This window comes from Nuphar pumila, chromosome 9 (genome assembly GCF_984573655.1).
Source record: "Nuphar pumila chromosome 9, dmNupPumi1.hap1.1, whole genome shotgun sequence".
Lineage (NCBI taxonomy): Eukaryota > Viridiplantae > Streptophyta > Magnoliopsida > Nymphaeales > Nymphaeaceae > Nuphar > Nuphar pumila.
This window is the reverse complement of record NC_143257.1, coordinates 110148802-110165437: the sequence shown is the minus strand read 5'-3', so window position 1 is coordinate 110165437 and position 16636 is coordinate 110148802. Positions and strand designations below refer to the sequence as shown.

Below are 16636 nucleotides of genomic sequence, written 5' to 3'. Positions count from 1 at the left end.
ATAAAATAATAAAATGATGAGTGTGCCCTTAGTACAATGAAATGTAAAAGTTGAGCTATTTAATATTGATCTTTTGAAACATTTATCTTTCATGGCATTGTGGAAGCTTTGGAGCCAAATGCAGCAAGCCTACTTTAACCAAAAGACGGATCTATTTAGTTTGCATACTGACTTCCTTGGGTTAGCTTGGTAAGGGTTGATATATCTAAACTTCCTTAGACACCCCAAATTTTTATCAAAAATTATTTTGAGAAGTCACTAAACTTCTCAAACCATCTTCTTGGTGAGAACACATCATATTTGAACCTTAAACCTAGACCAAGTCAAACATTGGTGGAGAAATAATGTTTGGACCAAGCAAGGGCTTAGTTAAACACCAAACCCTAGGAAACCCAAGAAAAATATCCAAAAATTATTCTCAAGCATTTAAAAAATCCTCACATGTACATGGAAAAATATGTGACCAATGGTTTTGCTTGAGCTATCTAAACCAGCATGAAAATCCATTTTTCACTACAGGGTATGATTCCATGTCAATGCCAAAACGCAATTCAAAGATGCATAGATCCATGTATACACAATAGAATTGCATGCTTATTCTGGGACTGTAACAATAGAAAGAACCTTCATAGACTACCCATATATAGATGCTGTAATTGTTTCAGTTGGTCCTAGATATACACTACACACAGGAAATGGCGTCTCAACAAAGAAGGCCATTAAATTGATGAACTGAAACGGCATGCATAAATTGAAGGCAATGCCTACCTGCTGTTATCAAGCGCAGACCCATATGTTGAAGCACCGGAGGATGGCTCCCAGTCCAGAGAAGCTGACAGAGTCATATGGACTTCGATCACGGAGGGGCGAGAATTCAGATCATCTGCTACACATTTTCTCGCCAGCTGCGCGATAATGAAGGCCAGGTCCAAGGGATAATCGCTTCCAAGCGAAGGATCAATGAAGCTCCGCAGCTTCTCCTTCGTGTCTTCTTCGTCGTCAAGTATCGGGCCGATGGCTGCCGACAGCATCAGCAAGTCCCCTTTATCCTGATCCACTGCCTCTCTCCCAGACAGCAGCTCAAGCAGCACTACTCCAAAAGCGAAAACATCAAGCTTCGTTGTGATCAACCCATGTTCGAGGTACTCTGGCGCCATGTAACCTTGAGTACCAACAACATGTCGCGTCAATTGCAGACCATCATCTCGGTTTCCAATCAACCTCGCATAGCCAAAATTTGCAACTTTGGCTCTGAATTTATCATTCAACAGTATGTTACTGCTCTTCAGATCCTTGTGAATGTGCACCGGATTAGTGTAGTTGTGAAGATAGCGAAGCCCATCTGCGACATCACAAGCAATCTGCACTCTTTGCTTCCAGCTAAGACACCGATTGCTCTTCGACCAGGATTGATCGCCTTGGTACCTCCGACCGTGAAGCCAATCGCTAAGAGAACCATTCTCTGCAAACTCGTAAACCAGGTAAGTGTTTCCTTCACGTATGCAGAAACCAGAGAGCCTGATTACGTTAGAGTGGTTGATTTGTTTCAACACTTTTATCTCATTAGAGAAGTCTCCCTTCATCCTCTTGACTGCTGCTTGATCCCCATTGATCACCGCTCGGTAAACGGACCCCTTGATGATAGACTCCTGGTTGAAACCATTTGTGGCTATCTTCAATTCTTCGAACTTGTACACCGTCAAGGACCGGATGGCGTCGAGCAGATTTTCCGATAAGGCGATTGATGATGTTTTTCCAGAAAGGTCTCCATATGCAACAGACGACGATTCGCCGGGTTTCTTCTTCGCCTCCTCCTCCAGAGTTGTGAGTAGAGGAGAACAACGACGACGAAGACGGCAGGACAAGTAGATGAGCAACCCAGAAATGAAGATGAGAAGGAGGAAACCAACCCCAATTCCGACGCCAACAAAAACCCATTTCTTAAATCCCTTTGCCCCGGCAGGAGACGACCCAATTTCGACGGATGGAGGAAGGGGGGACGGTGAAGGGCTAAAAATTTGGGACAGAGACGGTTCCTTCTTGAGGGGGATCAAAAGGGGCGTAAAGTAATATATGGTGGTGTCTTTCGAGATCTCATTGGCATCGAGTATGCTCTGTTCATCGACACCAAACTTGGCAGCAAGCATAGACGCATCATCCCCCTTGGCAAGGGGGTAGGTCAGCAAGAATTTCACACCATTCCGAGACTGGTTTCTAGTAGGACAAGCACACCTCAGTGGCACAACGATCTGCAAACCATCAGTAAGATTCTTGCTGTCATATGGATTCTGCGCCATAAGGGCTTGGCATGTCGTCAGGGCTTCGTATGTATCGTTGGCGATCCTCAAATAAGTATCTTCCTTCTTTATGGTATAAGAGGAATTGCGCTGGTAGTATCTACCGGAGCAGGAGCAAGGCACGGGAACTAGCAACTCTTTGTTGGTGGGGGTGGTTTGAAAGGCACCTGACAAGTTGTTCAGCTGGGAGATCTGGTTAGCATCAACTCCCAGAAGAAAGGAAATTTCGGCGGGGGAGTTTATGTTGGGTTGGGATCTGAAGATGAGGTATGAGTCACAGGCGGTCTCTTGCCCGTTGCAGACGTAGCCGAAGGTGTTTGAGTAATTCTTATAGCAATCAAGCTGCTTGTTGTTGAGATAGACTTGTTGGGCATGATGGGGAGAAGGGAGGAAGACGAGGCAGCAGCAGCAGGAAAGAAAAAGTAGAAATAGGAAGGAGGAGGAGGAGGATGCCATTGCTTTTGCTGCTGTGATCTTCGGTTCCGTTTGGAATGAATTGAATGGCCTGCTCTCTGAGGCTGATTCTTCTCTTCTCTTTATTTTATGGAGCAATGAATGAACTGCACCACGGGACACGCTATCGCTTTCTGTTGACTGACCAGAGCTGACCCCGATAAGAACGGCACACTTCTTTGCCCAACTAATTGAATAAATAGCGCACAATTTTTATGCAGCTCGTGGGGATCAAGGAAGAAGGTTCACATTGATCCACCTCGTCGAAAATGAGGGTGATTCCCGAAGACGAGATGAGGGCACACCAGGTGCAATCACATTGCACACACTATGGGTGTGCCGCCCGACGGAAGATGGACGGCAGATCGCGGCACAACAATGTGATTGCACCTGATCTGTCGTCCCCAAAGATAGTGGATGATTATGTAGAACAACACATTAAGGTACCGTTTTGGGGTGAAAACCTTATTAGCAAGGTTTTGACATGTTTGGATGCCAAAAACTTAGTTTCACTTAATCATATTCTAATCTCTGTTTGGAATTTTGGCGTCGAATGAATTTGGTAAGTTTGGGAGCACCATCAAAATTCTAACAACCACTTACCAAATTCATTTTGAAGTTGTTTGGGAGGACTTGTGAATTTCATAATTGTCTTTTCAAATATTTAAAACAATTATGAGAATATGATATTTTTCTTTTACAAAGGTTAAAGGCAAAAGAAATATGAAATATCAAAAAAGCAAAAAACAGAAAAACAATAAAAAATAGAAAAAAATAGAATATCAAAAAATAGAATATCAAAAAAATAGAAAAACAACAAAAAATATAAAACAAAAAAATAATAATTTTCAGAAATGGAATGAAAAAAAATAATATATATATATATATATATATATATATATATATATATATATATATATATATATATATATATATATATATATATATATATATATAAAACCAAAAAACAGAAAAAAATAGATTTTTTAGAAATAGAGTTTAAAAAAAAACTTAAAACAAAAAAACACCAAAAAATATAAAACAAAAAAAAATAGATTTTCAGAAATAGAATCTTAAAAATATAAAATATAAAATATAAAATATAAAATATAAAATAAAATGATGTTTTCTTATGATAAGTAGTCGATAAAAACATAAATGTCACATCTAAAACATGATATGTATGTTTCTAATGAAAAATCATGAAAATTTGAAAATATCGTTTTTAACTTTTAAGTAATTTCTTGCGATATTTTGCAGGGTTTTCATAGCAATTACACTCAGATTTCTTGCATAACTTTGAAATTTAATAATATACTTGAAATGACTAGAAAAAATCATGTTATAACACCCCAAAATTTGTCTCAAAAATCATGTAACTTTTTTTTCAATAATTTTAGAAATTGCAGCAAAAATTCAAATGGGATAAATAAATTAAACATTCACAAATAAATAAATGTTCATTACAAACTTTGAATTGAGTAATATCAGAGTCTTTGAGCACTTGTGAATGCTTGCAATCTAAAATACAATAAAAAATGAGAAAGATCTGGCTCGGTTTTCACTGCAACCTCCCACCATCGCATGGTTCTTTATTTGCTATCTCAAAAATATTTAATAATGATAGGGTCAGACTAATAAGTCCTCAGTAGAGAAGTGTTATTTAATACACACAAATTAAAACATGCACACAAGAGATTATTTCAATAATTACACATGTTTAATTTAAACAACACTTTAAAACGAAATATGATGCAATGCTTACAACCTTCCCAATCAAACACATTAGCATATTTCTTTCAATCATAAGCAATTAAACATTTAAACATGCATGAACTGTTAATAATGCATGCACTTACAGTTGTTGAATTCGAACTATATGCATGAGTAGCTTTAACATCTTTAATTAGTTTTTTTTTTAAATGATGTCTGCCATGCTTAGCTAAATGCATATTCACTTTAGGTTTCAGTTCTTAGCCTTGTGGATACTAAAACAAGCAGTAATTTGGACCAGAGCCATGGCACAGGCAATGTTTTCAAATAATTATGGCTTTGGACGGCCAGGCACCATTCACTAGTGTCGGGTGAGGGACGGCTAAAGCAAAAGAAGCTCCTGACTCCAGCATCCCAATGCATCATACTTTACTCATGAAATTCTAGCTTCTATATTGCAGTCTAATGTGGAGGGTTTTTCTATCTTCGTGGCTAAGAAAGAGCAACCTTTTGTGCTCAAATACGATATTCACGAAGCCATAAGTACCGCTTACCCTCTCCTTATAAGCATCAATGTTTAGTGTTATATGTTTAAGTCTTTTGAATTGGTTGGTTTCATGCAACACACAATTTGAATAAATTTACAAGATTCAGGCCTCTTCAGGGCTCATGAATGCACGTGGTTCAAATGAGAGACAAAAACAATACATCAATAAAATTTTAACTTTAATATTCATCCATGAACATGTAGCGGTTCATAACAATTAAAGCATCCATAATCAATTTCAATACATGTTCATTTCATTCAGTCCAATAGTAAATGACAATAAACACCAATTCGTGCATAATCACTCATTCACTTTGTGCCCCATGTTGGGCACCCAATCCTTGCATAAAAATTATTTTAGCAGTACATATGCAGTGTGATACAATTCGCAAGAGCATACTCGAATGCCTTAGAAACATTGCATGTATTGCTAACCGGGCCCTTAGCCAGTTCGGGATCTGTCGGACCTCAAATTTGTTCAATTGTTACAACTGTTATAGAGAAGTGCACAGTCTACAGACAGAGCTGAAATTTTGACGGGCTTACAAAATTTTGTCAGTTTTTCGATGCCACAAATCATTCATAAAAATTCTTCTGCATAAGGGAGATATGATCGGTTTAGTGCACGCCTATACTTTTTTATTCCAAGTATCACAGTTCAATGCTCATTCTGATAACATAACTCAAAATTTTGTTAGCTTTTCAATACAATAAACCGTTCATAAAAACTCTTCTTGATGAGGAAGATATGAATGATTTAATGGTTGGGTATCAAGCCAGAAATACAAAATAGTGGGTAATACGCATTCGGGTGAGCAAAATAGGCCACCCGAATTCATATTTCCAAAAAATTTCAACAACAAATCATTCAATAACATGTCAAAAATCCCAATATATGATATTTACATATTCCTTCATATTCAAATCTCATTTTCGCAATCCTTAGGCAAGAAAATTGATCTGTTTTCCCGAAAACTATTTTCTCAAAAATATTTTTGGTGTTTTCTCAATTTCAAGCATAGAGTTATATATTTTTTTATGATAAAAATAACAAAATCTCAATTAACAACATAACCCATGAATAAGAACATTGAATCAAACAATGTAACTAAACTTTTCATAAGAAAACAATATATATTACCCTATTGTATTTCGAGAACGGTTCTTATTTATGAAAAAAACCATAACACACGGCATACATTTTTTTTTCATTTTTATTTCAAGTAAAACATTCTCTCTAGGGGTTGAACCGATCCCTCTGGGGAAATCATTTCAAACCCTTCTTTACTAACCTAATTCAAATTTGATGAAGACTATTTATTTGAACCATCTTAATACTTTGATTCTAGGCTAATTGGCTAAGCCCAATGTGCCCGTATTCGAACTCAATAGTCATTTCATATATACATATATATATATATACATATATATATATATATATATATATATATATATATATATATATATATATATATATATATATATATATTTAGGGCTTAAGTCATAGTTTTCTTCACATGTATATGCATGTGTACAACTCTAAGTTAAAGTGTATGCACGCATATTGGTATTGAAATCAAATTTTTAAATAGGTTCTAAGAAAACCGATTTTAGCAAAAAACGATTTTTGAGAGGGGTTTTCTTCTGAAAACCCTCTCTATTCTAATTTTGATGAACCCTACACCAAATCTTTGCATGAGAGGTTCGGTACAAGGTTCACTTAATTAAAAATAAGAATAAACTCATGTCTATGAGTTTTGATCTACGTATAGTGAATAGAACCCCCTATCTTTTTCATGAAAACGCTCCTCTTAGCAGAAAAATAGAATCTTTTCAAGTGAATAACCTGTCTGCTTCGTGTAGTAGCTGCAACTTGATGCTCAACCCCTTTCAACGTGTGGTGTAGTCCTCTTGGTTGTGTGAAAGAGGAAAAACCAGAAAAAATGAAGGAGAGGAAGAAGAAAGGAGAGGATGGGAAATAAGAAGATAGAGAAGAAGGAAAACCAAAAAGTACCAAATAGAGGGGGCATGAGCCCCTCTTCCCTTTTTATAATACTTTATGTTAGATCAAAGGGCTGGAAAAAATCTCATCCCTTGAACTATATCTTCCCATTCTTTCTTTCATTTTTATTTAATTAAATTTTTTTAATTTCTTAATTAAATTTTTTATTTGCCATATATATATATATATTTTTTACCTAATTAGCCTAGGTTATAAAATCATATAATGTACTATGTTGTACATTATATGAAGCATAGTCATTCAAGGCTAGACATCACCCCTTATGGGGTATTTCTTTTCTAATTCCAAGGCTAGGCAAACTTGCTTGCTTGGTAAGCAAGTTTGACTTAGTCTTTTCCTTTTTTTTCTCTTATTTTTTCTTTCCTTCCTCCTTTCTTTCCTTATTGTATTTTGTTTTTTCTTCTTTAATTTCCAACCCATCCTAGAATCTTCTAGGATGAGACTGCTCTCCCCTTGGGAGGTCTTTCTATTAGCTTTAGTAAGTTTTGACTTTGGCTTTTAAAATTGGTTTTTGGTAACTTTTAAAAAATCTTTCAATTTAAAACTTTAACTTAGTTTTTTTTCTTAAGTCAACAAAGAGGTGCCACATAGGATGAGACGGCTCACCTATGGACCTCTACCATTTAATATAATTTAGTTAAATTAAATTTTATATTCTATTTTAATTATTTTACTAAGTAACTTTATTTATTATTTTGGATTTCAATTCTTTCAAAACTATATTTTAAGTTTAAATTAAATGACTCTAAATACAAACCAAATTATTTTCAAATGCATATGAAATTCTTTTTAAACACCAATTTGTCTAGTTTATTTAAATTCTTTGCTAAAAATGCTATTTTTTTAAAAATGCATTTTGAAAATGATTTTCACTAGGGTCGACAGGACCCATTGTCGTTTTGAATATATTTTATTTTATTTTTTTTATGTCCTAATCTAAGACCTAATGTGTGTATATTGTATAACACATATTATCATTATCAAATTATCATTTATAGAAATATTCACAAAATTTTACGAAAAATCCTCGAAAAATCATGGGCATTACATCCAACCCCCTAAAAGAAATTTCGTCCTCAAAGTTTGGCTAAGGTTATATACCAAATAGGCTTGGATATTTCACTTTCATCTTCTATTTTGGCTCCAATGAACATTCTTTGAGTCTATGGTGTTGTCATCATACCTTCACTAAAGGAATCGTTTTATTTCGCAACACTTACTCTCATTGGTCTAAAATCTCTATCGGATGCTCCTCGATTATGAGATCTTTTTGCACTTTTACTTTATCGTGTTGGATAATATGTGTCAGGTCTGACACATATTTTTTCAACATCGACACATGAAAAACATCATGGATGTTTGAGAAATATAGCATGAGTGCCAATCTGTAAGTTGCGCCTCCAATCTTCTCGAGGATGGGGAAAGATCCTACATACTTTGGACTTAGCTTACTCTTCTTGCCAAACCGAAACACACTCTTGGTTGGTGATACCTTAACAAATACATGATCCCCGACTTCAAATGTGACTTCATGACACTTTGGATCTGCATAACTTTTCTTATAGCTTTGAGCAGTCATAAGTCTCTTTCGTATCAACTGCACTTAGTCGGTGTAGTGCGACAGAACTATTGGTGACTTGATCGATTGATCACCAACCTCACTCTAACAAATTGGAGACCTACAAGGTCACCTATATAAAGCCTCATATGTAGCCACATCGATGCTCGAATGGTAATTGTTATTGTAGGCGAACTCGGCTAGCTTCAAATGTTTACTCTAATTGTCCTTCCATTCCAACGCACAAGTGCGCAACATGTCCTCTAGTGTATGGATCGTACTCTTCGATTGTTCATCCTTCTACGAGTAAAAAGTTGTGCTAAACTTAAGCTTTGTCCCCAAAGCTTTCTGAAGTTGTCCCCAAAACTTGAAAGTAAATCTCGGATCTCTATCGAAAATAATCGAGATAGGTACTCCATGTAACCTGACAATCTCATCTACATACAAATTTGCTAGACTCTCTAGAGTTTGATTTGCCCTTGTCGGTAAGAAATGTGTTGACTTCATAAGGTGATCCACTATGACCCATATAGTATCATACTGGTGTCGTGTCCTGAGTAGACCTACCATAAAGTCTATGGTAATATCTTTCCACTTCCACTGAGGTATCTCTATCATTTGCAGTATTCCTCTAGGTCTCTGATGTTCTATCTTGACCTGTTGGCATACTAAACATCTCAACACATACTCTATGATATCTTTTTTCATGCCATTCTACCAGTAGTTCCTCTATATATCCTTATACATCTTGGTGCTACCTGGATGTATAGTATACTTAGTTTTATGTGCCTTATCAAGTAGCTCTCTTACCATCTTCTTCTAGATGTAGGAAAGTTTCATTTTGCTTGCATGCTGCAACCATCTTTGCAAAGCTTGGGTCATCCTTTTGTTGAGCAATAATCTGATCTATAAGTTTGGTTCATACAACTAGGCTTGCAATCTATATGTGACATGAATTTGTGTCAAAAGGTTTCCAATCAGGTCCTCGAGTAGTCTCCACTCACTGTTGATCATGCTTGCATGGCTTCCTGCTTTTCTGCTCAATGCATCGGCCACTATGTTGGCTTTTCCTGGGTGGTAGGATATAAGAAAGTCATAATCCTTCAGGAACTCTAACCATCGTCTCTATCTTATATTTAAATCTTTCTGAGAGAAAATATACTTGAGACTTTTATAATTAAAGAAAACTTGAACTGCTCTCTATACAAGTAATGTTGTCACACTTCAAGTGCAAAAACTACAGCTTCCAGTTCCAAATCATGTGTGTGATAGTTTTGTTCATGCACTTTCAGTTGGCGTAAATTATACGCTATGACCTTGTCATGTTGCATCAATATGCATCTAAGTCCTATACATGATGCATCGCTATAGACCACAAATCCTCCATAGCCTGAAGGTAGGGTAAACACTGGAGCTGAAGTAAGCCTTCTCTTTAGCTCCTAAAAGCTTTTTTTGCATTGTTGAGTTCTTACGAACTTTATCCGCTTGTGAAGTAGCTTGGTCATCGGTGTCACTATCTTAGAGAAGTCCTTAATAAACCTTATATAATATCCTACAAGACCAAGAAAACTATGTATATCTGACACACTCCTTGGTTGTTTCCAGTCTAAGACTGCTTCCACCTAATACAATTTCAAAAACACAAGATTTAAACAAGTTGGGATAAAAATCCTAAGGCAAATATTCCTCAAAGCATAACCATCAAAGTGAATTTACCTTAGCAGGGTCCACTGACACCCTGTCTTTTAAGATCACGTCTCAAAAACATCACCTGCTTCAACCAGAATTTGCACTTAGAAAATTTTGCATACAACTTATGTTGCCTAAGTGTCTCGAGAACAATCATCAGGTGCTCTATGTGATCTTGCTCACTCTCTGAATAGATCAAAATATCATCGATGAAGACTATCACAAACAAATCCGGATAAGGTAGAAAAATTTTGTTCATCAAGTCCATGAATGTCGTTGCAGCATTAGTTTGCCCAAAAGGCATCACCAAAAACTCATAGTGACCATATCGCGTCTTGAATGTCATCTTCTTCATATCTGACTCCTTGATCCGCAATTGGTGATATTCAGATCAGAGTTCTATCTTTGAGAAAACCTTGGCATCCCGAAGTTAATCAAACAAGTCGTCGATTTGTGGAAGAGGATACTTATTCTTATTCATCACCTGGTTTAACATGCGATAATCAATGCACAAGCGTATTGACCCATCATTCTTCTTGACGAACAACACTGAAGTACCCCATGACGAAACACTCAGCCTAATGAATCCCTTGTCCATCAACTCTTGAAGTTGCTTCTTTAATTATTTCAATTCTGCAAGGGCCATGCGATAAGAAGCTCTAGAGATTGGGGTCATACCAAACACCAACTCTATAGCAAAATTGATTTTCCTTACAGGTGGTAGGCTTGACAAGTCATCAAGAAACACATCTGCGAATTCACGAACCATGTTCAGGTCCTTCATCGAGGTCATGTTGGGTTCTACCAAAGAAACACTAGCCAAGAAGGCCTCACAACCCTTCTCCATACAACGTTGGGCCTTCAATGCTGAAATCATTCTCCCTTTACTCTCTTTCTTACTAGCCATGTATTCAAATATAAGCTGATCAAGATTACAAAAACAGATTCATTGCTCACGATACACCATACAAGCATAGTGCTCGTACATCCAATTTATACCGATAATCACATCAAACCCAACCATATCTAATACTATCAGGTTGGTAGAGAGGTTCTGCCTTGAAATAATTACCTTCACATTCGATAAATAAGTGTGAGCAATGAATTTATCGCTCGAAGGTATGATGATTTTCAAAACATATCCAAAGGTGATAGGAGTCATATCAATCATGTTTGCAAACCGTGTGAACACAAAAGAATGTGTAGCGTACGTATCAAACAATACTCTAGCATCAAATTTGATGATGAAAATTGTACCTTCAATGACATCAACATCCTCTTGCAACTCTTCTCCAGAAGTCACGTAAACTCTGTCGGTTACCTTTTTCCGTTCTTGTGCCTGGGACTGCTGTTGCCGCAATTGCTAGGGCTATTGTGGTCGCTGCAGCTGCTGCCCATGAGGTGTGGCGTTCGCTCCTTCCTGTGCTAGCTTCTTTGGATATTTTTTGATGAAATGTCAAATCTCTCTACACATTAGGCACGCTCCTGATGCCATGTGGTAAATTCTTGCGTGCGTCTTCTTGTAGATAGGGGACACTGTGGCAGTCTGGTGTGGGTGACTAGTCCCACCATGCTGCACCTTGGCCTTTTTTGCAGGCAGTGCCTTGCTTGACTCGGCTGTGGGTCTCTGGGTCATGTTTTCATTACTCTTTAACCTATCGAAACGCCTAGGTTGAGTCTTTCTAGAAGACTCTCAATCCTCCTGCGATACGAGAATAGTCATTATCATTTGTTGGGGTTATCTATGGATAAGATTTTGGATGTTTAATTTTTATCATTTATTTGTTTAATAATTATAAAAAATTTGTAAGTATTACACATGTTCTTGAGAAAATAAATATTTTAAAATTATGATTTTAACCTTAATTAAATGTTTTTATTATAACATTTTATCTATGGGCATTATAATATTTGGTAGGGTCAGTGTGTAATTGCAATTTTTTTTTTACGCTGTCTTTAGTCCAAAATGTAATTATGGCAGTCGGTCTTATCATCTTTTCATAATTACATAATTACATGCTCATTTTAATGCACATGCATTAGATTGTTGGCTGGTCAAATATGTAATTGCAACTTTTTATATTGCCCTAAAGAAAGATTATGATGACAAATTATTCATTTGATTTTTATTTTATCTTCTTGAAAAAGAACAAATAACTCTAGCAATCATTCATTATTCACCTTCTCGAGCAATGTGAGAGTCCTCGTCATCGTCTTCTTCTTAGCTTTGATCTTTACACTCTCTCTTTTCTTATTCTCCATCAACTTCATACCACTCTTCTTCTTCTCATTCATCTCTTTTTTTTTTTTACTTTTGCATACTCGCACCTCATGGTCGGATCTTGACTACTAGTGATGGCTTGGTGGGCGACGATTAACCAGCAGACTCAGCTACATAGGCCAAGGTCCCTCAGGTTGCAAACCTGGTCTATCGAGGGTGTTTTTACCCCCTTCCCAATTTTGTCCACCACCACCCCCTTCAGCCACACCCATTTTCGGTCATTTTCAACCGGTCACCGGCCAGCAAGTGGCCGGACTGGTATCGACTGGCAAGGGTGGTGTCATCTGGCCATTTTTTGGTCAAAAATGGGTGGGTTTTTTGTTTGAAAATTTGTTATCCGGCTGTTTCCCAGCCGGTGGGTGGTCGGGAAATGGCCATCCATTTTCTTTTCTTTTTTTATTTTTGGTGGCTGGCCAGAAAATAGTCAGCCTACCATTTTTTTCCAAAACAATGAGGGTCGGCCAGCGACCGGTCGAGAAATGATCTGGCTGGTGTCGCCGAACATGTGTGACACCGGCCAGGCCATTTCCCAGACGAAAAATGGACATCGCTGTTTTTTCTAATTTTTTTATTTTTTATTTTGGGTGATCAAAAACATGAAAACCAAGTTTTTTTCACCCAAACAGATCCAGGTTTTGCCCCGTCATCCCTAAAAGTGTGCAATCACATTTCACTGATGATAAGGTGGTTCTTATTCGTGAGGAACTAAATCTACTTCCAAGTTAAGATGGATTCTTCGCAGCCATCTCTACATGATATTAAGAGTGAAATTAATCTTAAGCACCAACTGGAGAAATTTCTTACACAGAAAGAAATGTTTTGGAGGCATAAATCTAGAATTCAGTGGCTAAAAAAAGGTGATCAGAATACAAGATTTTTATGGTTTCAGTTAAGTAGAAGGCAAAGAAATTCCATTAATTGGCTTCTCATCAACGGTAACACTATTTCTAGAAGTTTTGGACTATTGTGGGTTCGAATGTTTCTATAGCTGTTAATATTTTTTTTGTGTGTAAAAGGTAAGATAGTGAAGGAAATTAATTCTACTTATGTGGTTCTCATCTCTAAGGTCAATGGAGCTCGTGACTTTAGACCCATTTTATGCAATTTTCTGTATAAAATCATTGTGAAGGTTAACCGTATGAGAAGCATACTGTCTAGAATCATTTCTTTTAATCAAGGAGTTTTTCTCAAAGAAAGGGACATCAGGGATTATTTGTTTATGAGATATTTGACTTTATTATGAAATTGCATGAGATGGCACTATTAAGCTAGACCTCTCTAAAGCTTATGATAGATCAAATTGGAATTTCTTGGAGAGCTCGTTGTTGCATTTTGGTTTTCATCCTACTTGGGTTCAGAGAATCATGCTGTAGAGGTATTAGGCAAGGGGATCCTATTTCTCCTTACCTATTTTTGGTTGGTGCTCATCGAGTGACTTTCTAGAAGGCTGGCCATGGGTATTACGGATAACCAGCTAGAAGCTTTTTCTTGTTTGCATGTTTATCAGATTATATCTCATTTCTTTTCCGTTGATGATATGTTGCTTTTTGCGAAACCTGATTTGAGGTGCCTTTCTTATCTCAAGAAAATTCTTAAGGAATTTGAGATTTCATCTGGCATAAAGATAATAACAAATCTGTTGTGGTTCCTTTAAATGTTAGTGAGTCCTTATTGCTTCCAATTGAAGGGGTTTTGAGATGGCACTATGACAAGTAACAGATTAAATACCTGGGCTTACCTCTATTTGTTTGCAAATTGAAGTTAGATATGCTCTTACATGTGGTTGCTAAAGTTAAAAAAAAAAAAAAATGATTCATGGAACTCAAAGCTCATGTCTTATTTGGGTAGAATTCTCTTGATTCAGAATACGTAAGTAGCATCCCATTGTTTTTGTTTCTTTCATTCAGGCTACCTAAGAAGATTATTCACATGTTGGAAACTTTGTTCCATAATTTCTTCTATCAGAATGGTGTTGCTAAGAAGAGACCTCACTTGATAGCTTGGGATGTTTTATTTTAGCCAAATTAAGATGGAAGGTGGAATCAAGAAGCTCTCATGGTGGTTCTCAATAAAGTTTAATCAGACATGGCTTCAAAAATGCTGAGAAACAACCATTCATATTGTTTTGCGGCAACTCCTGGAAAATTAGAAATGATATTAAAGATGTACCCAGTTTGAAGGACAAGATTTTGAGAGTGGTTTGGCATGCGTGTGCAGAAAACTTTATGAAGTTAAAAAAGGTCTACTGAGATGGTTTTGGTGGTTAAATTATTCACTTAAGGTGGCCAATAATCGAATCTCCAATTCAGCCCCAAGATGATATGCTCGTTTTCAGCTTTGCCATTTCTTCCTTTGGCCAGCATGGTATGGTAGTATTTGTGGTTTCTAACCAGCATAAATTACTTTCATTGGTGGTATGAGATGCTCCATGTTCTGCCAGCTGTTAGAAGATAAATGTCGTCAGTTTTTTTACGTAATTCAAGAGGGATCAAAGGTGTTGATTGCTTCTAATAACAGGAATTGGTATACTCGTATTAAAGAAGCAAGGGCATGGAAGACATGCTGCCATCTTTTGTCATCTAGGTTTGATATTGGTTCAGTTGTTCATAGGGGGCATTCTATGGCAATGGGCTTTATGTTATTACGTGATCATTTTTCATTATTTTGGTAAGATAAGCCTACATATTGTCTCTCTTCTGTAGGGTGGTCGATTGTAATTTTATTCATTATTAATAAAATTTGGAGCATAGTCTGAAACGACTCCAAATTCACCTTCAAAAATTCAAGAAATATATATTTTTTAAAATAAAATAAATTGAATCTAGGACTAATCTATGATCATGCTCCAACCATACCAAGCACTAGACGGCCCGTATGAGTGTATGCGTGAGCATGTTTTAGCTTCCTAGTATAAAATTACTAAAGACAAGATCTTTTGTCAAAAAATCAAATCATTATTTTATTTTTGAAATGTAGAATATAAATCGAGGATCTAGGGTCCATCACATATTTGATACCACCATTCAAACCATAATTTAAAATGAAATTATTAAAACCATTATTAAACTTAATAAACTTTCACTATAAGTTTACAAAGTTTAAGACAATCCCAAATGTTTAGAACCCAACAATCAATTATAAATCACATCATCTCCAACAAGCCAATTTCGTCATCACGCAGTTAAGTTAATCATGAGCCTCACCATTTGAAAAATGTTAAATTAATGGGTGAGAACTCACAATTTTTGTATGAAATCTCACATTATACAATAGGTAAAGAATAAAGCATAAATCATCAAAACATCAAATTTAGAAAACATTTATGCATACATCACAATCCAAATAAGCTTGCATCATAACTCAATTTAAATGTACTTACAATATCACATGATCCGGTAATCAATAAGTATATGATACATGTACTACTATATATACAATGCATGAACCGATACAATTATGATGTATGAATAGCTTTTATCTTTGACACTTGCTTTTGAATGCATGTACATGTTTAATGCAATACAATTTAAGTTCTCATCTCGATCAGTTATTGTGAATATTGAAACAGAAAAAATCTCAAGGTTCAAAGTAGATCTCAACTATATTTTAATTACACACAATTGTATTTTACTATGCACTAGGATCCCATACATGTTCCAAAACCAACTTTGAGCATCCACACCTTCCATCGGAACATTTGGGTACCTTTACCCAATGTCAAGACGATGAGTCGTATACATCCTCCAACGCCACCTTATTTGGTATATCAATATGCTATAGTTGAGCTAGCCTCACCATCCCCCAGCAAAATGGTAGAAATTTTCTTATAACCATGGCTAGGAACATGAACTCGCATATAGGGTTCTTGGGGCAAACAATTTCTATGACATTTAGTATCCTCACGGTCTTCCATGGTCACCATCCAAGGATTTCACCCATAAGCAAACAACCAAAAAATCAAATTAACACATTGTTCAGGTCTCTTTACCTCTTTTAAATTATCATATGTTCTTACCAAAAGAACAAAATGGATTCACACATCTACAACATACACATTGTCATCCATCATCTGATT

General features: G+C 36.3%; 2 protein-coding genes across 2 annotated transcripts; both read right to left on the bottom strand.

The window, feature by feature from the left end:
- Nucleotides 1–577: 577 nt before the first annotated feature.
- LOC149828852 (protein LYK5-like) lies at nt 578–2753 on the bottom strand. Its single transcript, XM_090017154.1, has one exon. The coding sequence runs from the start codon at nt 2751–2753 to the stop codon at nt 765–767; it is 1989 nt and encodes a 662-aa protein (XP_089873280.1). The 3' UTR covers nt 578–764.
- An 8149-nt stretch (nt 2754–10902) lies between these two features.
- On the bottom strand, nt 10903–12575 carry LOC149828851 (uncharacterized). Its single transcript, XM_090017153.1, has 3 exons — nt 12462–12575; nt 11353–11628; nt 10903–11202 (listed from the first exon to the last, which is right to left on the bottom strand). The coding sequence occupies exons 1-3, from the start codon at nt 12573–12575 to the stop codon at nt 10903–10905; spliced, it is 690 nt and encodes a 229-aa protein (XP_089873279.1).
- Between the last annotated feature and the right edge of the window lie 4061 nt (nt 12576–16636).